The following is a 25,351-nucleotide window of genomic DNA, read 5'->3' as shown; positions in this document are numbered from 1 at the left end:
CTAGAAAAGGCAGAAGAAAAAAAGAAGTAGATTGGTTTTTTGCCCTCCAGTTAGTAAAGTTTCAGTTTTCTTTGGTAGCAAAACATATATAAATATATATATATACACACAAACGGACACAAAATATTTCTCAATTATTATTCACCTTGAGAGCCTACTAAATTTTACTCCAAACTGGCAGTTCCAATGAGTAGGGTATATCATAGAAACATTTAAGAAACATATTTTATCATCACTTATGCTGTGATGATGTTTAAAAGCCCCTGTGAGGTTAAGAATCCCATTCTATTAGGAAAACATGAGTACAACTGTCCTAATGGCAGGCCCTAACGATCCTGCTTTGAAAAGCTTCCTGTTCATAATAACGGAAGATTTAAATGCGGATGGGTGGGTGGGTGAAGAAAATACACAGCACAGCAATACTGGAGAGAAAATAAACTGCATTACTAACTCCTCAGAATATCCAAGCCAGTCACTTGCTTTAGTTGCCAGAGCCAGTAGAGAACACTATCATTACGAAGCACTTCGTTACACATGCTTATTAAAGAGCTGTTCAAATTAAAATAACATGAGAACCTAAGAACACTCACACACTTGGTAAGCATAACGATCCAAGACACGCAATTATGTCTTCAGGTATGTTTTAAGCCTGTTGATGAGAGGTAGAAGGTTCTGATTTCAAAATCCTAGACCCAGCCTTCAGAAGGGTGATTATTTATGTTACTGTATTACAGAGAACAATCGATTTTGAAACTTTTTGTTTTAATTACAAGATTAAAAGGCTGGTTACAGCTGAAATCATCTCTTTAGCTCACCAGAGGATTATGCAATAACTCAAAAAGGGACAGAAGGAATAACCAGAGGGTTGAGGGAGAAGCAGGAAGAAACAGCAATAGCTTTTTTTTGTCTCAATTACACTCTTTGCAAAGACTAAATCTTGAGTTACACAAACTGAGCAAAACGCATCTCTGTAAATAGATTTCAAATCTTCTCCTATCTCAGACAATACAGCTCCTGCTCCAGAGTAACAGTTTGCCATGCACGGGTTTTCAAATGAAGCTATGAAGATCTAAGAACAATATGCTGAGCACATGTAGCACATTTTCATCACAAAAATCCCTGGCATGGGACCAGGTGGCCTCACTGCATCCATGAGAAGCGCACACAGGGCAGGACCTAAAGAAGCCTTAACACAACCGTGTCTCCAGCTCTGAGCTCCCTGTTGCTCCTCTCCCAAGTGAAAGGCTCTCACACCAGCACGTGCTCTTCAAGTCCCCTCTTTGCTGGTGGGTCCACGATTCATTTTCCAGGCTGTATTTTATCCTCACAGAGTACCTCGAGGGAGCGGCCTCATGACCATCTGCAAGCTCCTTCCAGTAAAAGTTTCCTCCCACCCTGCCCCAAATCCCGCAATTACTCAATTAAGCAAATTAGCCACAAAACAGCCATGGGATTTGCAGGCGGGGCTGGCAGAAAGCTCCTGCTCCTCCAGGGAAAGGGCCCTGACCGACCACACTTTGCCTCTGGGGTGGCTTTCACTGGCACCACAGGGCGCTAACTCCGGACATTACTGCAAACCTCACACTCTGGGCCATGTCACCTTGTCTCTCGTAATCAGTGTGATGTCTGGTGATGTCTGTTTGAAGGAAGAAGTGCTGTGCCAGTCAACTTACACAGGACGGCAACGGGAACGTTTGCTTGCTCTCAGGCGACCACCTCTACGCTGCTCAGTTCAAGGAAAGCTCCAAACTATCCACACGAAAGCACAAAAACTAAGACTGACGAACCCAAGCCATTATACTCTCACGTTTGTGACCTTAAAGCTACTCTTGCTTTTTCATTTAATACAACACCAAGTTTTACAGAAAACCAAAAGGAGATAATTTAGGAGGGACGAGCAGGAAACAAGCAAACAAAACATAAAAGTAAAGAATCAAAAGTCAGCCATAGGAAACTGATACTGAACGAACTGGGAAATGTGAAACTGAAGAACTGCTCATTGCCTAAAAGAGATTATAAAGGAAAGCATACCTATATTACTAAAGAAAAATAAGCAAATGAACAACCTGCAAAGTCATGAGTTCATAAAATCAGCTGCATATGCATTGGAAGTAACGTCACCTGAAGGCACCTGATGGGAGTGGGACAGCGAGGGTACCACTATAGTGGCTCAAATTAAAGGAAGTGTGAAATGCACCCACACGACTGTGCCCATACCAAGATAAATGCCAAGCACTGCCCTGAAAGGTAGGGGTGAAAAGGGGCTGATGTGGCAGCCGGCCAAGAAGATAAAGCAAGGCACCACTTTCCTCCGAGACACTCGTGTGACAAGGTTTTCTGTGCCCGTCAGCTCCAAAGAGACCCTGCACAAGAACTTTGCCTCCAGTCAGGTCGGGAAGAAGCTGTGAGGACACGGGGGAGCACGGCAGAACCAGGGGTGCCGAGGGGACACTGAAGCACTTTCTTAATTCCCCGGGGAAGGTGAGTTGAGTAAAAAGAAGCTGAAGCCAGTCCTGGTTTGGCTGCAGCACAGAGGTGCTGAAGGATGTTGGGCCAAGTCCCAGCGGTGTTGACTGCGTCTCTACTTCTGACAGCAAGGCAAAAGCTTGCTGAGATACGCTGTCTCATCGGGCATCCTCTCACCTCTCAGACGAGCAGACTCTCCACAACTTTTAAATCCTGGCCCAAATACAAGGAGCATAAGTTTCTGAGGGTAACAGTGAGAGTTCTAACAAGCCATTTGTAAAAAAAACTTTTTCCTTTGGGGAGTGGCAACCTTGCTCCACAAGTTACAGAGAATTTGAAAAGAAACATGATCAAATTTCAGGGGCGAATGAGTTAACAGTTTTGGCAGCAGATATTTTTGTTGCAACTGGCTGTCCTTGCACAAACCACTTTAAGGAGAATATATTCGTGGAAAGCCATAAAGGTTATTTACATAGATGGAGTTTCATCATCTCCCACTCCAGAACAGGCTGGGTTGGTTATGCTGATCTAATATTTTCTGTATCCTGGTTTGTGTGAGGCCAGGAGCACACGTTAGATTGGGGTTTAGTTTGCTCTTTTAGTATGCCGATGGTAGTTCTTTGAGACACCAGTTTAAATTATGCAGCATGTGCAGTATTATCAAAACAGTTTCAGAAATCTAATATTCAAACAAAACCAAACTACTGCTTGTACCATAAGCTTTGTTATGCCCCAACTTAGCAAGAACAATTTTCCGCAGGAAATAGCCCCCAACCTTTTTAAGAATATACCTTGCAAAGGATTCTGAGAAGATCTTCAGTCCTCCTTTCCAACAAGTGGAAGTGAACAACTTTGGGGTTTGCTCTCAGGAGCTAATTTTTCTCTTTCTTTGAGAGCCATTACCAGTCCCCTCCTGGAATGGAAAACGTGGTTGGTTTGGCATTAGGTTAGTTCTGTAGCTTGAATTCATTGTTCCGTTCGGAACAGAAACTAAGATACTTTTAAAAAAGTTAGCCTAAGTCTTAAAGAGTGCCTACAAAAGCTTTTCAGTTTTGTTTGGCAAACATTTTCAAATTCAAGGTTGCATCACTTTGTGCTGTTAAAACAGACCAACTCTTGCTACATGGCCTGCATCTGAGCTGAAATCAAGTACACATCTTTTATTGATATGACATAACCTCTGTTTAAAGAAAGACAGGATTAAAGACAACCTCATCAAAGCAGCTGACACAGGATCTACGTAGAATTACTCTTTCACAGAATTGCCTGCACTAGCTGGCATTCTTTTCTTCAAATGAAAGACAAGCGTTTGGTTTTGGTAGTTACCGACTACTTTCAAGTTACTTTTCCTTTTATTTAAATTTAAAGCAGACAGACGTTCCTTATTAAAGTTCAAAGAATTCCTGTCTGAGTCTAAAGAGAAACTTATGGTGATTTTTGTTACCAAAACCTGTATATTTCCATACCCTGACGTCCCAGAAAAGGATAATCTGTTTGGCATTATGATAGTGTTTTGAAAGTAAGGCAAAGGATTTATCTCACTGCTGTGGAAGAAATTAAGCTCCTACCATCCAAACCTGGTACCAAAGAATAACTTCCACCTGAGGAAGGTTTTAAGCAAAGATACCTTACTAAGTGTTTTCCACAGCTGGGAATATTGTAACCCAGGGTGAGGAACAGGCCCAGCCCCAACTTAAAACCGGAGTTTCCCAATTCTGCCGATCCCTGCTCTGATGTGGGGCACCTGCAGCTGGAAGGGGGGCGCCGGGCCTCTCCCCTTCCACTGCCTGCGAACAGTCATTACACTGTTTATATATATACAGGCTGCAAGGCCTCAGCTTGCCTCTCGGCCTGTGGGAACGGCATCACACGGAGTAGCGACAAGCTTGAACTTACGCGTATCCTGCGGCCAGACCTGAGGGAGGCACAGCCCGGGCCCTGCAGACGGCGAGGCGGACCCGGCGAGGCCAGGGCGCCTTCCCGCGGCAGCCGAGGTGCTGCTGCCGCTGAAGGAGCGGGCCGTGGCGTCCCGGTAAACACCCCTCCTCGTAGCCCACTCCCACAGCAAAACCCAGCCGCCGCCTGAGAAGAAACCTCCCCCGGCCCGGCCCCGCTCTCGCCGCCCCCACCCGAACTACACTTCCCGTCGGGCCTTGCGCCCGCCCTCCCAGAAGGCCGCGCGGCGCCGCGCACTGCCATTGGCTGGATTTGAAAAGAAGCCGCGGCCGTGCCGGTTACTCCGTGCCGGTTACTCCGCGCCGGTTGCGCGGTAGCGGGTGCCTGGAGGGGTGCGGGCAGCGGAGCGGCCTTCACCCGGTGGCGGCGGTCGGGCCCGCCCAGCGCGGCCCGGGCTCTCAGGTAGGCCCGTGCGGGTTGCGGGGCTTTCGCTTGAGGAGGGAAGGAGGCGGTGGTCGCGGCCTAGGGGTCGTGGAGCTGGGACGCAGCGTGGGCGGCCTTCGTGGCGGGCGGTGCTGAGGCCTCCCCCCATCGCTCCCCCCCCGCCGACATCGCTTTCACCCCGTTACGGCGGGTGAGAAGTCACGGGGGGGATGTGGAGGCTTTTCGGTACGGCCGCAGGGCGGTGCAAGCCGCGGGTAACGCCAGGCCTGGGCAAAGCCATGCGGCAGTGTCCCCTAAGAACGGGAAAATAGCGCAGAGCCTCGACGTGAAAGACTTCCCTTTTAAAATTTTTAAGTGTACGGGTTGATGCGTTATGTTTTATATAAGCTGCCAGGTTTGGAGCCTTTTCTACCCTTTCTCTTGCTGCCTGATGGCGCTACAGGCTGCGTGTGTCACGCAGGGTCCCCATCTCCTAGGGTGTCTGCAGCTCCAAACTCTGCTGTTGCGGTAAGCAGAGTTACGATAACATATCCCAGTATACAAGTACCTTTTAGCGGCTGCAGCCAGGCAGTGTACCTGTTTACACCAGAATATCTAAGGTAGTTGTAGTGCTGTGTGACACAGCGTGGGGACAGACGGACAGTGCGTATCGTGGGGTTTGCACGCAGCCGGGGGGTCTGAGGGCTGGGTGCATCTGAACACTTTCCATTCCAGCTTTGCATATGTAGCTTAACAAACACTTATTGTTTCTTTCTTAAAAAGGTACGGAACAAGAGCATAATCTTGACAAATCACTTTAATATAAGCTTATATTTAAAGCAACTAAAATGTCAGTTATTTAACAACTGTGTTTCCTGTTACAGCCCGATAGGAGTTTAGCAGTGTGACTTCGCGTAGCTGATGAATAGGATTTCTAGATCCTGACAGCACAGGTATGTTTCTTTCCCGGAGCAGCTTATTCACAGGTCAGTGTTTGTTTAAGCTGTGACAATATTTCAAGCCAAGTTTTTCATACAGTTGCCTGACAAAAATAAAAGCTGTCGATTAGAAGAAGTAAAAGTAAACATTGCTGTTTAGTTTCGGCATAGCTTTGCCTCATTGGCAGCTTGGTGCTGTTTGTATAGCTCCATGAAGTTCTGTGAAGTTCCCATCTGCCTTTTACGGGCTCGATAGGAAGACTGACTTGTTAAGTGTTTTGATGCTTTTGAACATGTTTCAGGTTTTCTGCCGGGGGAACCAAAAATGTTATGATGCCTTAATAGGCAACACTCTTCCTCAGCAGAGGTGCTTTGAACCAGCCCTGCTCTGTCCCTTGTTTTAATGAATACTGTGTATTCTTCATGAGTATTTAGAGAGACAAGTCTATGCGTGGCTGTAGCGCAGACACAGGAGCAGAGTGTTAGACCTTTGAATCATTGTGTCCGAAGCTTCAAAACAGTAGGTACCTAATAGCCAGACGCTGGCTGCCGTAGCCTATGAGTAATTGCCCAATGAGTTATTTTAAACTTAATCTGTAACAGAAATTGCTAAGTCGCATCTGTAATGTCATAGGAAAAGGCAATAGGAGAGTAAAGTGCAGACAAAATAGACTAATATTTTAAAATTAAGTGCGCTTTTTAAGGGTTATCAACACTGAATCACACACTTTCATTTTCTGTAGCAAATTTTCACTGTCCAGATTCTGAGATGCACAAAAATCATTAAATTATGGTGGAATAAATGAATTGCTGATCTGCAAAATGACTAAAAAGCAATACTTTATCTTGTACTATGACATGAGGTCTTCTAATTTTCTAGTGTCCCCTTAGTAGCTAAAATGATCTGTTAGTCTTTGGAATGCTTCTGAACTCTGTCTTGTATTAAGCTACATTGTGTTATCTTTATAATACCGACTATTTATCCGGCCCTGCAGAGACAACCATGAAGTTCGGGTGACTCTTGCAGTGAGCTTTTATTCTAAGTGGACACTATAGTGGGATGATGGAGAAGTGGCTGTGGAACAATAAGTTTATGGGGTTTTTATGTTATAAATTCTATCTTCCTTGTCAGGTGTAGTTTTTAGCAGGGTTGCAGTATATGTTTAAGGCTTTTCCCTGGTAAACAGTTGCTTTTCACTGAAAGAAGAATGGCTGTTCTTGTTTCATCGTGATACGACCCCCTCTGCAGACCCTCTCCCCAGCTCTCAGAGACTTGCTTTGTAGACTCTGAATGGGATGAAGAAAGCTTTCTCCTTAGAAATTGCCAGCTATCGGTCTCAAATTGACTTGGCTTCTAAGGGACCTCAGAAGCCCTACATTATGTGATCAGAGAGCAAAAAATAGTTTTATTTTATCTTGCAGGATGGAACTGACTTTGGACAATGAGAAATTTGCCAGACCATCTTATATTGATAGCGTTGAACTGCCTCAAAGAAAAGGACCAGTAGATGTGGAAGATATTAAAGCAAATCTCTCTGCTGACTTTTCTTTGCTTTCTTCAAGCTCAGACCCAAGCCGTGTAAGAAAGCTTTAATGTTTGCATATTTATTTGTTTTTTAAATAAGCTTAGTCCTTTCATTGCTAATAATCAGAATTTTACAGAGAAAGATAAAAAATAATATGTTTTTAATTTGGAGGAGATGCGTAGGATTAGATGAAGTTGTGTGTCTCTGCATTGATACCTTATTAGGTGCATCAGCCTTCTGTGAATGAGGCCAATTGCCAGTTCAGAGCAGCTTCATCATTGAATTGTTCTGTGGGTTTCGTTCTTGATCTCTAGCTGGCCTGAATGTAGTGTATGTGCTGCAAGAGTATTCACTCTTAAGTTATCACAGAGAACTTCTGCAGGGACCGAAGGGACTTGTAAATACTGATGTAGTGAATTACTTCTGCTTCCCATGTCATCAAATGTGTCTGTTCAAAATAGCCTGATGAAAATAAAACTGCCTGAACATGCTACTAATCAAACAAAGAATCACAAACAAAGAATCTGTCAAATTTCTAACTTCCTTATTTCTTATTTTTTGATTTAAGAGGAGCAGTTTGGAGCCTAAGGGACACATACAAGTTTGCCTGCGTGTTAGGCCATTTACACCATTGGAAAGAGAAAATGAATTGCAGGTGTGAAATCTATCTAGTTTTAAAATACAATGGATGGCAATTTTTTTTTTCCCCCTATAAGCTGAGCTCTTTATGCTCTTTTCATGCCTCATTGCTTGTATTTCCTTTTAATAGGGCTGTGTTTCCCTTGAAGATTCAACAAGCATCATACTGAAGCCCCCCAAAACCTCTTTGAGTCGACTGAGTGAAAAAACTGCTGGACAGATGCAGAAGTTCACTTTTTCACGAGTAAATGAATTGTCTTTAAAAGTTTTTAATTTATTCCTAGAGAAAGTTGTTTAATTTAACTAGTTTGCTTGGTATTAAATGATATTTTTAATCTGTCAGTAGTCTAAGATTAGAAACATAAAGAATTTAAAAGATTCTTTTAAAGTCTGTAATGATTGCTTAAACAAAATTAAGATGTTTCTTGGTAATGCTCAGGTGTTTGGACCCGAAACAACTCAAGAAGAATTCTTTGAGGGTACCATGAAGCAACCAGTACAAGATTTCTTAGATGGATACAATCGTCTTATTTTTACATATGGCGTTACAAATGCTGGGAAAACCTACACATTCCAAGGTATAAGTAGAAGTGTGTTCTCCTTAAATTAACTTCCTTTTTCCTTTTTTTTTAGTGAAGATTCCTCATGTCTGCCTTCAAATTAAATTGCTTATCTTTGTCATTTATCCGTTTATCCGTACACGTTTCATATCATATACATTTCATTTATCTATATATCTTGTTCACAGTAGTAATTAGGATCTTTTTGCCTGTTGCTTTCAGGGACAGAAGATGACGGTGGGATTCTGCCGAGGACCATGGATATGCTGTTTAAAAGTATTCAAGGGAAGTTATACACAGCAATGGATCTCAAACCCCATCGGTGTAGAGATTATATAAAGCTGACTAAAGACCAAGTGAGAGAAGAAACTGCTATTAAAAATTCAATGCTTCGCTTAACGAAAGAGGTAGAGTAGCGCTTCTTTCTATACACACGTTTAGACAGCTCAATCCTCGCTGAGAAGAAACTTCTTGTATTTAAGCAGGGATGTGTCTATTTGCTGTCTATTCGAACTAGCGGTAAAGTGAGCAAGAGTACTGAACGCTGGTTTCCTGTGGGTGTCTGTCTTGTGGCTGAATACTTGATAGGATTTATACTCTAAGCTTTATTTTTTTTTTTCTTGTAGCCTGGGCACCTGATGATTTGTTCTCTGGGGTTACTGGTGCTTAAGGACTGAATGCAAATGCTCTCCGCCTTTATGGGAACACTTGTGTGTCTGCTTCTTTAAACAAGTTACTGTCTTTCAGGATACTTGAAAGAAATTAATGATTGTGAGCTTGCTCCCCTTTTCCTGTTTGGGAAATATCCTCAAAGGAAGCAAAAATGTCTTTGAAACAGCAGAGCTATAAAGCCAGTGGACTTCTAAAGATCTGAACTAAAATGGGTTTCTGCTGGACTTTATTCTTAAACAGATGGCTGCTGAGCAGCCCAGAAATGCATTCGGTTTTCCGAGTTGCCTGGAATTCTACAGCTGTTTAGTCCAATTACAGTTTTATGACTGATTTGTATTCTGTATAAGCATACCTTTTTCTTGGTGTTTTTAATTCTAAAATGAATGGAATAATATTAAAAAAACTGAGCATATGCTAGGAATCGGAACTAAAAAGGGGTTGCTGTGCTTTTTCATTTTTTATGAAAAGAATTAGACACCTCTCCAGTGGTATGCTGGGTTATAATGGGGCATTTGGGCTGTTACGGGGTGGAATATATGTCACCCTGATTTTCATGTGTGAGTGAACCAACTGGACTTCTCCAGTGTGGGAGGTAGGTGGCAGCAAAATTCTTCAAGACTTCACTTCAAAAGCACAGCCATATGTTAAATCTGGCTTTAGCAGAAAAACCTGGTCGTGTGCGTGTTTGAATACACGTGTCCCCTCCAGTTTCTAAGTCTGTGGTTTCATGAACAATATTTTAGCCTATAAATTTGGTAGCAATGTTTGCATCTGCTTCAACAGAGACAGGTTGGGGTGGGGGTGTGATATGTGTAAAGCTTAAACCTAAAAGTTTTGAATATATAAATATTTAACTATTTCAGGAATTGTTTTATGAAATCCCAGGGTTTATATGAAATATACTCTTGACAAAATATTTAAAAAACAAAAACAAAACAACAAACCAACCAAATGCCAAAACAAACAAACAAAAAAAACCTAACCCAAAACACTAAGTCTGGTCCCAGAGTGTATGTGTATGAACCCCATAAGCTCCAGCTGCAGAGTTTTCTCTTACTTTTTTTCCTTTAAGGAGCTTGCAGAAGGAAACTTTCCTTCTTTTTCTAAAACCTTTAGACTTTATTTCAAGCATGAAATGTTTCTACAGCCTGTATCATAAGGCAGTAAGTTGCTCACGTAATTTCTTAAGTGAACAAGTGTTCTATGGTTACCTCTGTTCCTGAGGGTTGACCTCGTAAGCTCTAAGATATGGAATCCTGAATTAGCAAAATACCAATAACAAAAGATTTAAGGACTCGCTAGATTCACCAGGTTAAGAGTAATGTGCAAAGAACAACCCTTTCCACAGGAGTGTATGGGTACCTTGAACTAGGCACCGTGTGTAGCCAGAATCTTTGTACTGGCATATTGCAACTAGGCTTTATTTCTATCTAGTAGGACGATAGAAGGGTTATAGAAGTAGCTGGTGGTATGCTGGTGATGTATTGCTAACGATAGATCTTAAACTCTCTGTTCTCTTTTGTAGGTAGACCATCAAAAAAGCACTAACAGCAAAGCACCAGTTCATTCTAAGGGTATGTTTTATATTAAATAATTGTAATTAAAGCTGGCAAAGAGGCTTTCTCAAGGCAAATAACTGACTTCTGGCCTATGTTAATAATAAAATGATTACTTGGGGGCTGTGTGTTTGTGAAATAGTGAGTTATCTGGGCAGAAAACACAAGGGTAAAATGGTTAGAAGAATAGCTGAGCGGGCATTAAATGAGATAAAATTAAAGGAAGGAAAAGTAATATTACTTCTGCTTTTAGAGTACCTGTATGTAATCAGATAAACCTAATTCTAGCATTTAAACACTGACTAAATACTACTTTTGCTCTAAAAAGTCAGAATGAAGTGTACTTGTCAGTTTAATTTTGTCTTCTAAAGATATTGAAGAGACTTGAATAATTCCAACTGAGCTGTACCTGTCTCATAGAATTTGCAAGTGGTAAAGGAAGTGGTAGAGTAGGTGTCTCCCTGCAGATATGTAGGGTAAGTGTGGGGCTTCCAGGTACTTAAGAAAGGGGGGGAATGTCATTTGTGTCTGGGGTAAGTGTTTTTAGAAGGCTGCTGTAATCAATTTTCAATTATTAATTTTTTAAAATGAAATTCACTTTACTAAGCCTATAACTTGTAATATTTTGTACTTGGCAGATATGGAAGAATTCTTAAAAGACTCAGAACAATCTAGCCCGACTGTGAAAAATTATGTGAAATTTTCTGTCTGGGTTTCATTTTTTGAGATTTACAATGAATGTTTTTACGATCTGCTGGTTCCTATATCAAATGACAAGAAAAGGAAAACACTGCGCCTTGCTCAAGACATCAAGGGATGTTCTTATGTAAAAGGTGATTAGAATACATAGTAGATTGCCAAAGGTGTAACTTGAAAAATCAGTCTTCCTGTAATAATCTTTCTTTCTAGATTAGGAATCTCCTAACTGTATTCACTGGGGCACTAGAAATGTCTACCTTGACCATGAAAGGCAACTATCTGCAGAGATAGAACTATTTGTGCCTTTAGTAGTGTTTTCTCTTCATTCTTGACTGTTCCTCTTAAAAGCCTGCGTGCACTCCACTGCCTTGATATTTTTTTGAAATTTTGAAAACAACTGGCAAATTTGTTAGGTTTGGGGTTTTTCCATTTTCTTAAAAAAAGACTCCAAAAATTCTTAACTACAGCTATAATTGGCTGAACAGTTCTTTGAGTTTTAGTATTTTCTGTAGAGAAACAGACTTCAGAGAATATGTGAGAAAGTTCAGTCTGACTCAAAATTACATTTTACAATACTGGAATCAAACCTGTGAGGTCACTTGTTTTGGGTTGGGGGAGGGGGAGAGTTAACAGAACTCAAAATAACAGTTCAATGTTTGTTTCTGGCCATGGAAAAAATAGGGTTTGAGAGCAGTTTGATTTGTTACGGGTTCTTTAAGCAATCAAGACACCAGTTCTAGATTAAAGGCTTTTTTGTAGGTGTTTGATCTGCTGCTTTTACCTTTCATATGCCAGACTATAGATTCAAAAAGCTGAATTTGACAATAAAGCCAACTCCTTCATTTCTTGAAAGACTAGAAAACGTGTAGGAAACAGCTTGCTTTGAGCTATGCTTCAGCATAGTCCTTTCCTATAAAGCTTGGAAGTGTAAGGCTGTTTATGATGTTATTGGGGAAAACCAGTTAATGATTTTCTTGTTTTTTCTTGGTCACAGCTGGTGTTTTTGCTAGTACAATCTTGGTAGCCTCTAGTTGAAGAGGTTATAACGTCCATATTGTAAGTTGTATTAGTAGGGTTGTAGGTATTGACTCCAGCACACACAAATAAGACATACGGTCATTGTATTGCATTCATCACTACTGTTTTTCAGTTGATGGCTCTGAAAGATAGCCAGATGATTGATATTTTTTTTTTTTTTAATATTTTGCACCCTCTCAAAACCATAGGCTAAAACAGAGAAGCCATTCAGGTAGAATTCTGCCTTGATGAATATGAACATAAGGCTTTCATACTCATATTAGGCCCTACCTTTTGGCTCTTCAGTGCTCAGGCAAAGGTTGCTCACTTAATTTGGATGGAACATATTTTAGTGTCCCAATAGGATGAAATGATGTGATACACTTGTCCTTCCTTTCCCATGGAAGGAGGAATCTGGACCTTATTTGTCATCATATAATTTCTGTCTGAAGCAGGCTTAGGAAAATGTTTGTATGTCTCAAGAAAATGTATTATTCTTGGTGCACGCGTTACCCCCAATCCCATCTTTCTTTTTGATAATGATTACTGTGTTTGTTCTTCCCAAAGATCTGCAGTGGGTTCAGATTTCTGATTCCAAAGAAGCTTTTAGACTTCTAAAACTGGGGTTGAAACACCAGAGCATTGCAAGCACGAAACTAAATACTTGCTCCAGCAGAAGGTGAGAAACTTCTTGAATAATATTGGGCATGGATGGTGTGTGGGAGGAAGGAGAAAGGAAAACATGGCTCGTGGCTTTTAGGAGGGGAAGAAGCTTTAACAAGGTCTAGGTATCTAGGTTTCGTTTTGGCTTTCTTTAGCAGTATGTGACCTAATGCTTTAAGCCAGAAGGATTCAATCCTTCAATAAGATGTACAAAAACTAACGGCATTTTATCAAATACTCTCCCTCAAGCAAAAGCACTTGGTTTTTTTTCCATGTGAATGTCTGAGGAAAAAGCGAAATAAGTGCTACTTAAATATCTCTTTAAAAGTTTTCATATCTGATAGAGTATATGCTTAGATATGTTGGCAGATTCAACAATGTTTTGAACGGATGTTCAAAAATAGGAGGCGAAAAATATTTGGAAGGTATTGGCCTACTCTGTCACTTCTCTGCTGACTTTAAACTTCTCCTCTTAGTCACAGCATATTCACAGTTAAGATACTGAAAATTGAAGATTCAGGAGCACCACGAGTGACCCGAGTCAATGAGTAAGTTCAGAGCAGAGTCTCCCTCCTTCTTTTGTGATGAAGATGTCATTTATCTTCCCTGTTGGGGTACTGGTGCCACACTCCGCGCCCAGTGCTTCCTGGCGGAGCCTCAGGCTCTTACAGTGGTTTCCCCACTTCTTGCACTCAGATGGGACTTGGCCCTCTCCCCTCAAGCCTTCAGGTTGCAGTGCTGTTCTGTATCTTGTCTCCTCTGTTCAGCCCAAGGTCCTGTGAGCCTGCCGTGCTCAGGAACTCCTGGAAGTCCTCAGGAGGAAGACGATGGGGGGAATACAGAAAGCGTGTGGGGAGAGGGTTTGGCAGGAAGTAGGCTGAAATTTGATGGGGAAGCAACACTGAAAAGGGCGGAAGGGTTCATGCAGATAAAGATCAAGAAATTCTTCCTCAAGACAAATAATGGTTTTTAATAATTTGTGCATGTTCTGAGGTGAATGAAGTGAGTTTTCCTTATCTGCTTTCAGATTGTCAATGTGTGATCTTGCTGGCTCAGAACGATGCACCAAGACCCGCAATGAAGGGGACAGACTGAAAGAGAGCGGGAATATAAACACCTCTCTCCTGACTCTAGGCAAGTGCATTAGCGCACTCAAGAACTGCCAACAGTCAAAGTAAGTCCTTTTGTGAATGGCAAACTGATTGTGGTTTTTAGGTATTGCCTACAATGTTTAAAAGCTATTATTTAAAATATACAATGCTAACACTAAGCTCTTGGTAGAAAAGGTGTATAGACTTGTAAAGACTATATTGCAAAGTCTTGTTGATTTACCAAAGTTATCTTAAATGTGCCTTGTTTTGCTCTCTAATAAAATAATTCAAATTCTAACATCCTTTAAACATGCTATTGTGGATTTTAGCAATTTAACTTTCTTCTTCTGAGCTTGGCCTATCAAACTTTGGAAGAACTCATCTGTTCTTTTGTCTTTAAAGGCTGCAGCAACACATACCCTTCCGGGAGAGTAAGTTAACGCATTTCCTCCAGGCGTTCTTCAGCGGCAAGGGGAAGGTATACATGATGGTGAACATAAGCCAGTGTGCTTCAGCCTATGATGAAACACTCAATGTGCTGAAGTTCTCAGCCATCGCACAAAAAGTAAGTCTGTTGTCCTTTATCTTGCTGATCAGTACTTATGACCTGCATTTCGGGAGCAGGTTCTCTTCACTTCTAAGAACATGAATTTAGTTACTGGTTTTTGTCTGCCTCATGTAACAATCATAGTTTCTAATTACTCCTAGTCAGGCTTCATTTTCTTGTAAAGCTTTTAAAAAGGCTTTGGATTGTGGGGGTGGGAGCACGTCCTACTGAAAATCCATATTTTCTATTAAAATATCCAGCCTAATGAGACACTTGCTATAATTGGGAAGAAATTCCCTGAGATCTAGGTAAACTTTTCCTCTGTGCTCATAACATGCTCTCACCTAGGAGCAATTCTAGCTGTCTCTTATACTACTGCTATCTTAATTTGGAATATTGCTCACCTGGAATATTGATAAAATAGATTGAGCACCAAAGAGTTTGACAGGTCATATTTATGTCCGTAGACACTTTGGTGGGAAGGAGGAGGTTAAATAGAATGGGTAGAAGTAAGTGCAGTGATATAACCTCGGTGAAGTTGGAAGACAAAAGTGTTGGGGATCAGTGCTGGAAGCCACGGAAAACTTGTGTTGACAGATGTCTTCAAAGCACAATAGATCTAGGCCTTTGGAGCGTGGGCTCAGCTGGGCAGGGCGAGTACAACACCAGAAGGAGCAGACTGTAAGGGTGATAAAGCTGTTTGAGACATAGAATTTGTATGACATTCGTGTAATGCAAGTAGAAACTCAAAGTACAGGAAATACAGAAATATGATGGTGCACGAGGTGTCTTGTAGGTTATGGAAGTGGTGAAACTCGGTGTTCTTGGGATCAAAAGGAGGTTAAAGTGACTCCTTTGTACTCTGGTTGGGAGCTGGTGTGAGTAGTGACTGAACAGAGGGAAGGCTGGGGGAGTGCTGTGCTTGGGAGACCTACAGGAAAAGACAACAGGGATCTCTTGGAAGTGCTAGCAGAGGTTTAAAAAATACTAATGACTCTGTTCTTTATTTTCTGGATAGGTTGTAGTTATGGACACGTCTGTTCTTCCTCAAGATCAGCCACTTGGTGAGAAATCAGCAAGAGAATCATCGCTACTGTGTGTCCCTAAAATGCCAATCCCAAGGAGAAGACCTACTATCCTATGGGACAGGAGCTTGGAAGATGTGATTGAAAATGATGACGATGAGACAGAGGAAGAGCATAATATGTCAACAGAAGAATCAGTGCAGAAATATGAAGAAAATAAAGTCCTTGTTGGAGAAGAAGAATATATGGTACGTGCCAGGGCTACTTTAAGATTCTTTCTCTCCTTCTGGTGGCCTGTGGTCAACGCTCAGGAGTATTACCTGGTTTTTAGCAATCCAGAAGACTGTTCTTTTGTATTCTATGCACAAGGAAACTCTGAAAACCATTCTTTAAGGCACAGCAATTTTAGTCACTTCTAGGGAAGACAAGGATGAGGGGACAGAGGACTACAGACCACTTTGCAGGGTTTTCACTATTTCCCCAAAAACGAGCATTTGAAAAACAAGAGCTAAATCCTGTGGAGCTTGTTTTTTAAGACAGCTTCAAGAATTCTTGTAATAAACTTGATGTTCTTTCCAAATGCCTGCTCTGTGCAAGCTTGTAAATAGCTGTGCTAGTACAAAACAGATACTTCCATCTACTTGTGAATCTTCCATGTTTATGAAGAAGGTAATAAAAGAACTGGAGGAACTTGCCAGCTGGAAGAGTCAAGTGTTGTTGTTAGTGTTTGAGGAATGGGAAAAATCTCACTTCTGGGAAGCTATTTCTTTATGAAAAACTTAATGCTAATGGTAATTCTAGATGCTGCTGAGTAACATAGAAGAGTTGAAGAACAAACTTATTGCTGAAAGGAAGAATAAGTTACTGCTGGAACTAAAAATCCGTGAAGAAGTGATACAAGAATTGACCCAACATTTTGCTAAGCAGGAAACGGATTTCAGGTAAGTTAGCTTTAAGTGGTTTTAAAGTTACTAGTTAAAAAAAAGTAAATTCTCTTACTGCTTAAACCTCTCTCTTGGCTGTGAGAGACCACGTTCTTCTGCTAGACTTACTGCTTCTGTGAATAGATCGGCTTCTGTTTGGACTGTGAGTGCAGGAAAGGCTTTGATTTTGGGGGAGTGGGTAGAAGGTGTGTAGAATCTGTAAGCAGATTCCTGTAGAGCTCTCCCTGAGAGCAGAGCGCTGTTGATAAGGGTGTCTATAGACAGAGTGACACTCGCAAAGTCTGTTGTTACTGCAGTCAGTGAAATTCCAAACAGGGATTCTGGCTCAAGAAGCTTATTAAAAATCCTTGTAGTTAAGTGATATCCATAATATGTGTATATATTTGTCTCCCCCTCATTCTTCAGAAGTACTGGGGGGTGAAATATACTTCTGTTTTGGTGCAGCAACACCTCTTTTTTTGTGTATCTTTCTATTGTGCCAAAATAAAGAAGCATCTTTGTTTATAGGCAGCTGTACTTATAACTTCTTAGCAGCTCGTACTGCCTGGCTTTTAACTGACTTATTTTTCCTACTATAGAGAGTGCCTTTCTCAGGAACGAGAACGGCTTGAAGAAAATTCTGAAAGACGCCTGGAAATATTCAAGGAGCTTGTAAATGGTTATAGTAACGCCACAGGTGAAGAAAATAAGTTAGAGGATGGGCCTTGCAGTGAACAAGCTGGAGCTCTGGTATTTTTTCCTTCTCCCACTAACATCCCTTTTACTAACTCCCTGTCATGGTGTGTCTCAAGGATTAGAAGGGTGGTTTCAGGGAATTCCATGCTGTGTAACTCTATCTCAGCAAGATATAATTCTCACATTTAATAGGGGTAGTTGCTGCACCTCAATTATGCATTTAGGAATCTTTGGGATTTCCTGCATTTCTGAAACACAAAGTGAAAATTACTATATACAAAGACATTGTGGGGGAAAAGCTGCAATTATGGTATAAACTGTACTGCGTGAAGTGCTTATTTAAAGTATTTGAAGCAGAGTTTTAGGCCCCATATATGGGCTGTACTGGAGTGGTCCCAGAGACTTTTTCCCTCTTAGAGCTTTTGCAGCAACAACTGAAGCAATGAGAATTGTATATACACTTGAGCCATAACTAGGATCTTAACTTGAGGCTGGTTCTCTTCTCCAAAGAGGCTTTGGAACTCTTTGTTTTTAAAAAACAAAGAGGAAAGACGTAAAGTCAATGTTTTGAGTACAATTTAATTTAGTAAGTTCCCACAAACTTATTTCACATTACAAACTTACTGATACATGAAAATTTCAGTTGTAGTCCTTCTAAAACTGTTCCCTTGCTGTGTTCATTCAATGGTCTCATTGGGTTAAAAAAAAAAAGCTTTTATATTGCATTTGGAGGGGATGTTTTTGTGGTGATATAAAAGGGAATGTGATGGTGGGTCATTGAAAGCTGTAACTTGACACTGGAGACCTATGTGTGAGGGGTGGTAAAAACTGGCAATCAAATGGCATATAAACCCACAAGATGGCTTTGGAGCCAGAATTAATTGTACTTGTATGTTTAAATTCATAATGGTCTCCCAAATTTTCTGTAGAAATAATGGCTGTTGTGTAATGATTTGCTGTTTCTAAATGGATGTAAATTATCTTTCAGGATGAAGAGCCTAGCACGGGGCCAGGCACTGACATTGACCTTGAGGGCATTATTGATTCTCTGCAGAATGATGTCAGTGATATCAAAAAGCAGGCGGAAGCAGCGCACAGGTACCTCGTGTCCCTAGAGGACCCTCAGCAAGCTGTAGGTTGGCTTGAAAAACAACTGGGGAAAATTACTGCTGAATTAACTAGAACCAAAGAAGAGCTGACAAAGAAAACCAATGAACTAACCAAAACAGAAGAAGAGCTGACACAGAAAACCAAAGGTGAGCCGGGAGGAAGTGTGTTGGGAAAGGCAGAGAAAAGAAATTACCAACTACTGCAAAATAGAATTAATAATCCAATTGAGTGGGATTTTGGAACCAAATTGTATGTATGGAGATGGTAACCAATATTTTTGTACACATTCAGGTTCAACATTTCCACAGGCCTTGGTTATATCATTTTTAAGACAAAACTGTCAATTGCAGACTTCTGAATCGTGGGGTAAAATGTCAACATTCTTGATTTCATGGTTATATTGTAATCCCTGCACCTCTTTACATTGTGCTGATGCAGTGTTCTCAGGTATCCTGTGGAACATCCGTGGGGGGAAAGTCACAATACCTCAGAATAGGGTTTCGGCAGACATCTCTTGATGTGGTCTGTATTTCATGCGGGCTGCAAGGCCCAATTCTCCTATGCAAAAAACCTATACAACTTCTGAAATGTCCTCTAAGTAGAAGTCAACACGAAAATAAATCATTCTATTCAAAAGCTACTGAGGTACCACAAGATCTGGAAAAATGGATTACTGAGCAAACTGTGTAACGGCTGCTGACTTGATGCCAGCTTCCCTTCCTGTTACAGACTTTGAAACGCAGATGATTAAACTGGGTGAATCCGCTGAGCAGCTTAAAGAAGCAACTGAGGTAACTTTCTCAAGTAAAAACTTCTGCAAAATTATTTGCTTTTAATACAAAATTCTAGTAGCTTAAAATGCTATTGTAGTATGCTTCTAGCTTTTTTTGCTTTTTTTATATCAAGCTTAGCTTAACTGATCTTGCTTCTAAATCCATGGTCTAGTTCAACAATTTAACACTGACTGAACTACTGTTCCTTTTTTCCAAGAAAATGAATACACAGAATAAAAGGATTCAAGAACTAATGGACATTGTGGAGCAAAAAGATGATGCTATTACAAGACTGCAGGATTTGATATCCCATTTAGAAGAAACCATAAAAGACTATGTAAGTCTTAGGCATCTTGATTTTCTTTATACAAAAAAAATCAAATCTATGCTTAGAATGGACTTAACTATTTTGGAAAAGTGACTTTTTCTGTAAGTGACTGCCCGTTGCTTGAAACGGTAGCAGGTGATGTTGGGATTGAAACTAAAGTTACAGCAAAACATGTGCAGGGGTGTGTGTGAAAGCGGGACTTGCAGAAGCAGTGATCTGGGGTGGTTGTTGGAGGACTGGAGACTGAGGAGCCGCTCTGCAGAAACCCAGCCTCCAACTGGGCAGACGCTGGCAGACAGTGGGAGCAGAGGGCTTACGTTCCTGTCTCTTTATTTTTGCCTGAATGGAAGAGGAAGGAAAGGAGGTTTTGCTGCAGCAAAAGGGCAAATTTAATTGAAGTTAGAGGTTGCTGATGTGAGAAAGACAGTGATTGTGTAAATTGGCACCAAAGATCAGGGTGTTCCACCACACGCACTTCCAAAGGCAGAGCAATAATGTGAATATATTGAGCAGAGTTTGAAGCAGGAGTGGGTGGCCAGGCTCAGCCTGCTTTTGATGTGACTAATAAAGCTTGCAACTGGCTAGTCCACTGCTAGCTGCCTTAAGTGCTCACTTTGTAAAACTTCGAAGTAATTGAGCTTATTTTAACACAGGACAACACTTTAGCTACCATTAAAAGGAAATTGTCAGAAAGGAACTCTGGCAAAGTGACTGAAAGCAGCCAATTCAAGGATTGTGAGGAAACGGTGTTGGAAGTGGGAAGAAAACGTTGCTTTGAAGATGAGCCTACTGTGGAAGAAGAGCCACCTCCAAAGAAAGGTACAATTTCTACCATCACTCTGCAGGGGGTCTCCCAGAGAAACTCGGTTACTATTCTGGAACAGAAGCAAAAAGTTGTGAAGCGTAAACGTTATGTTGTGAGGAGAAAATCTACTGTGTTAAACTGTAAATGGAAGTAATTGTTATGTAAATATCACCTGTTTTGCAGAAGGTCCTATACTGTTCACTCTTAAACGCCTAAAATAAAAGTTAGTTTTTAGACTCTTTCTCTTCTGCTGCTTTTTCTCATCTGTTAATGTACTTGCAGACACAGCTGTAGTTCTTCAGCCATTTCTTAACAGTTGGCTTTTTACTAAACTTGCTGTTGCTGGACTTTTGGGAAAGTAGCATCTCCTGCTCAAGTTCTATTTCTTTTTTTTTAATTGTCTAAGCAAGCAGCAACAGTGGCGATGACTTAGGGATTGTTGGGTCATACAGCATGTGCTGTGAAACTCCGTGTTTCATTCACGCTGTGAACACACCAGCTCCGCTCAAGGTGTCAGTGCTGGCAAAGGAGAAAAGCTTTCCACTTAAATGGAAGTAAAATGATTTTAGGTCCAGAGATGACATTTTGTGCAGCTCTCACGTTTGCGACTTCCAATCTCTTTGCTTTCCCTGCTTTATCTGTGAGCTTATCAGCCCTCTTAGAATGGGGTGAATAAACCAGCTGCAGTTTTTGAGGATAGAAAGAAAAGAAGACTTTTGAGGATAAGAGTAAAACCTGAAAGGACACTGCTACTTATGTTATCCATTTCATTAAAATTGATCAATCAGTGAGACTGATGGGACAGACTTGTGCAAAATGGCAACTGTAAGATCTGCTTGCCTCTAACTTGTCTTCAGGACACGGCTGGGCTTCAGTTTCCCATAGACCTATGGAAAGCTTAGGTGAAAAGGGAACGAAAGGTCTTCTCTCCCTGTCCCTTACTCTCTTGCCTTCCTCCTGCAGAATAGGTGCAAGTAAGAAAATCTTCCAGACATTGTTTGGGTGAGGATAGGATAGAAAAAGAGAAATAAGATTAAAAATGGGAAGCAGAAAATATCCATCTCCATAAAGAGGGATAAAACAGGTTAAAAGGAGACTTGTCAAATTCATGTGATCACAGAAAGCTGAGGATACAGTCTGTGAATAAACTGAGTGCTGGGGTGTCATTCTTCATGTTCTGCAGTGAAAGAGCAAGGGAAGCTGGCCATTAGCTTTAGTTTATGGAACAAAGCACTTCTCGCAGCGGGAAGGGAACTTCTAATATTAGCTGCCCTAGAAGGTGGCAGAGCAGCTAATTCTCAGGCTCCAGGAGTGGTTAGACAAGGCAACAGCCAGCAGGATCATCCATGGATACTGAAAGGGTCAAGCAGGGATGTATTGTCTTGTCTTCCTCCATCATTCCCAATTGTTGTGTGTCAGAACTATGTAGTACTTTGATATGTTTGTTTGGGACTGGGCCTTCAGAGAAAACCACCTCATAATCCAAAATTGTTAGTCTTATAGGGCTTCAAAGCACGGCTTTATGAGCCAAAGTAAAGCTGCTGGTGTGTCTGACCAAGCAGGAGCACTCAATATGTCTACTCAGAACAGAAAAGAAAAGCAGGAGGGGAAAAGTGTCCTGTGGAATTTGTTCACTCTGAAAATAATCAAAAGCCAAAGTCTGAATTGTGACTCTATAAAACTTGCTGGATCTGTTCAGAGGATATTTCCATTCAGTACAGAGGGACATGTACTGAACGTTCCTAGGGTGAGGTGACTGCCTAACGCCACCTTTGTGCAGCCACAGCCCTCGCGAGAGTCTGTGGTATCTCCCTGCAGTACGTAGCTGTGATGAGCTAATCCGTAGAGATAGTCAGCCTTGATTATTTTTTTTTTAATACTAAAAGATAGTGTGCATGTGACTAAATGGCCACGGCTGGATTCTAAAACACTTGTGTGAAATAAGCTGGAGTCCCTTCTGGAGGTGGTGAAATGCAAGTGACTTCAGTTAGAATTGCTCATTAATTAGCAAAAAACCAGTCTTAAGCTAATAAAATGTTTATGGACACTTGGGGTTGGGATGGAATGTTGTACATCTTTCTGGGAGAACTTTACATGCCACACGCTAGGTGTGGGCATAAAGTGTTATCTTATATCTAGTTTAGAAACCAATTGAAAAAACACAAGAGGAAGGTCCAAAACACTAAGTGAGAAACTTGTACCAGATTTTTAGCTTCATTTTTTAAGTACGGGATATCGAGCATGAATGAAACTTCTCAGAAAGTACCCGATACCGTTGCTCTTCTCAGTGTAGAATGGGTGACTGCTGGCTGTACTAAAGGGGTTGTTTAACTAGTGAAGATGGAAACTGGACGTAGCTGTGAGTATTATCTAGCTCATGGGTATTACTACTATTAGTAAAACTAGCTGGATTTTTCTACTGGTGGGGCAGAGCAGGAGGCTGGAGTAGAGCCGTGGCAAAGTGTTCTTTAAGGCTCCCGAGCACCTCTTGCTGCAAACTACGTCTAAAAGCCTAAGAGCTGCATGTTAAACCCTTCTGAGGGCTTTAACTACGTGAAGACTTCAAAATAGTGTATGATATAAGCATGTGGCTTTCAGATGGTGACCATTTTTCTCACAGAAACTACTCTTTGGTATTGCTTGTGACTTGTGTTAATGATTTTAATCAACCTGAGCTGTATGTTTTGGTGTTGGTTTTTTTTAGGACACATGAAGGATAGTTGGGAAGGCGACTCTCTAAAGCAAGAGAGAACTGAATACGTGGAAAGAAATACTTCTGAGAACCATGAAGAAATGCTAGCGTTGAAGGAAAGAATGGAAGCCCTGGAAGGTCAGCTCGCTGCTCTGGAAGAGCAATGCAGAAGAGAAAAAACCCAAAAGGAAGAGCTCAGTGAGCAGATAGCAGCCTTGCACCTCAAACTCTCTGCTTCTGAAGAAAGGGCTTCTGGTTTAAGCAAAGAACTTGAGCAGCATCGAGCAGACTATCAGGAGGTTGTTTCTGAATTGGACAAACAGAAAACTATAAATAGGGAACAAGAAGAAAAGATTATTCAGTTAAATAAGGAAGTAGAAGGTGCCAAACAAAATATAATCGATAAAGTGTCTCAAATTAAAACAATGCAGTCCAAAGTAGATGAGTTGTACACGTCTCACTTAGAGTCTAATGCTATGGATATTGATTTAGTTGATCGAAAGGATTCTTTAGAGTCTCAAAAAGATGAGCCAGAGAGAGCCGAGAGGAGCCCTGACTGTGGGCAGTCTCCGAGACAGGAGAGCTCCTTCCGCTGCAGTGTTGAAAATCTTTGGGAAGAATGCAAAAATATCATCAGGGCTTCGTCACAAAAAAGTCAGCAGATTCAAGAACTGCTTCAACAAGTTGAAAACTTAAAGAAGAGACTTTATGACACTGAGAATTGTAATAATCAACTCAAAACAAAATTAAATGAGATTGCAAACCAAGATCGTCAGTCCCTAAAGGAAAAAGATCTTCTGAACCAGTTACAAGAGGAAATCCAGAAGAAAACCCAGGATTTTGAAAAACAGGCTGCAGAAGATCAGAGAGTAATTGCACGGTTTGAGGAGGAAGTTACCAATTACAAGGGAAAAATAATTGAGCTTGAATGCCTCTTGGGGGCTTTTAGAGCTAAAGACGACAATGTAGCAAAGTTAGAAGAAGCACTTAAAGAAAAAGAATCTATTATTTTAAATCTAGAAAGTAATACAGCAGCTCTGCAAGAGAAATGTGCCAATTCGGACAAAAAACTGAAAGAATTAAATGATCAAGAAGCAAATCTGAAGGAGGAAGTTGTGCAGTTGATGAACAACTTGGAGAACGTGAAACAATCGCTTCAGGAGAAGGAGAGAACTGAGGATGAGCGAGTGCAATCTATAGAGCTGTAAGTAAATAATGAGCACTCAGAGCCCTTTGAGAACAGGCTCAAGTTAAAACTACCTTCTGTGAACATCCATTTATTTTGACACAACACATTTGTACGTTTATCCATTTCATTAACCAAACTGCTTCTTTAAGAAGTTTTAATACACTACTTAAATTTTATATTTGCATATTCTGCTGCCTATTTTTCCCTTACTTGTTTGTATATTCTTTCTAAACTATAGATCTAAATCACATGGAACTATTGTAGGGGGAAATGGGAGCAACAAGGAAATGAAGGATTATTTCGGGATTTCTAGTAGTTCTATGTCGCACAACCTTTCTGGAGGAAATGACATAGTTTAATGTTATATCCTGTATAAAAGGAGGCAGTGTTTTCTTTGGAAACGACTGAATGGTAAAAAGGAAAAGAAGAAAGGGAAGGAAAAAAAGCCTAAGGAGTAAAGAATAAACAGCTGATTTTTTGCTAATAGCTGTTCTCGGTGAACGCAGTCTATAGCAGAAGGGCTTGAAGGAATAATGGGTGCAGGAGGGTAGAACTTCCCCCAACCCCCTCTAATCTTTAAGAAATTAATTAAGAGATTAAATGTATCTGAGAGATTATATTTGCTATATGGTAAGGAAATAGCAATCATGTAAAAATAGCTGTAAGATGCTCTGTAGCCCTTCTCCTGACTCCGGGGTTTTAGGGCTGTGTCTGTGGGTACCTCCATATACTCTAAATTTCACGTGAAGGTCTGAGCCTGCCTGACCTTGTGCTTGTAACCTTTGAGAGGTTTTCCTTGGTTTGTATTGCTAATTATAGTATCTGAAAAAAAACTTCTATTAGTTTTAAAGTAAATATCCAAGATGTCTCACTGTATACTTTTTAAAAGAAATACGACCAGTTAAAAATAAACCCATCGAACTTCTTAATTTCTTTTAGGACTTACAGCAGCAGTACTTGGTGCAATGTTATTGTTTTTCTGTTTTCTTTTGATTTTTGTTTATTTTGATCCTTATAAGCTCTGGGATGTAGATATCAAATTTAAACTCACTCGATATTGACCTTGTTCCTTTTGTTACTTTGTAAGGACACGTAATGATAAAAATCGTTGCTCTAC

At 40.9% G+C, this 25,351-nt stretch overlaps 1 protein-coding gene across 1 annotated transcript in view; it reads left to right on the top strand.

Annotated features, from left to right (window-relative positions):
- Positions 1–7,146: 7,146 nt before the first annotated feature.
- Positions 7,147–25,351, top strand: part of KIF20B (kinesin family member 20B) — a 30,667-nt gene continuing 12,462 nt past the window's right edge. The window contains exons 1-19 of the mRNA XM_074154514.1: positions 7,147–7,302; positions 7,818–7,904; positions 8,019–8,132; positions 8,328–8,466; positions 8,671–8,855; positions 10,646–10,694; positions 11,315–11,509; positions 12,960–13,071; positions 13,532–13,603; positions 14,083–14,229; positions 14,549–14,711; positions 15,712–15,966; positions 16,520–16,659; positions 17,241–17,391; positions 18,326–18,593; positions 19,177–19,238; positions 19,438–19,557; positions 20,202–20,367; positions 23,058–24,249. Coding sequence (XP_074010615.1) covers positions 7,147–7,302; positions 7,818–7,904; positions 8,019–8,132; positions 8,328–8,466; positions 8,671–8,855; positions 10,646–10,694; positions 11,315–11,509; positions 12,960–13,071; positions 13,532–13,603; positions 14,083–14,229; positions 14,549–14,711; positions 15,712–15,966; positions 16,520–16,659; positions 17,241–17,391; positions 18,326–18,593; positions 19,177–19,238; positions 19,438–19,557; positions 20,202–20,367; positions 23,058–24,249 — 3,773 coding nt within the window. The remainder of the gene's footprint in view (positions 7,303–7,817; positions 7,905–8,018; positions 8,133–8,327; positions 8,467–8,670; positions 8,856–10,645; positions 10,695–11,314; positions 11,510–12,959; positions 13,072–13,531; positions 13,604–14,082; positions 14,230–14,548; positions 14,712–15,711; positions 15,967–16,519; positions 16,660–17,240; positions 17,392–18,325; positions 18,594–19,176; positions 19,239–19,437; positions 19,558–20,201; positions 20,368–23,057; positions 24,250–25,351) is intronic.

Source organism: Numenius arquata, chromosome 10 (genome assembly GCF_964106895.1).
Source record: "Numenius arquata chromosome 10, bNumArq3.hap1.1, whole genome shotgun sequence".
Lineage (NCBI taxonomy): Eukaryota > Metazoa > Chordata > Aves > Charadriiformes > Scolopacidae > Numenius > Numenius arquata.
This window is presented reverse-complemented; position numbering and strand designations above follow the sequence as displayed.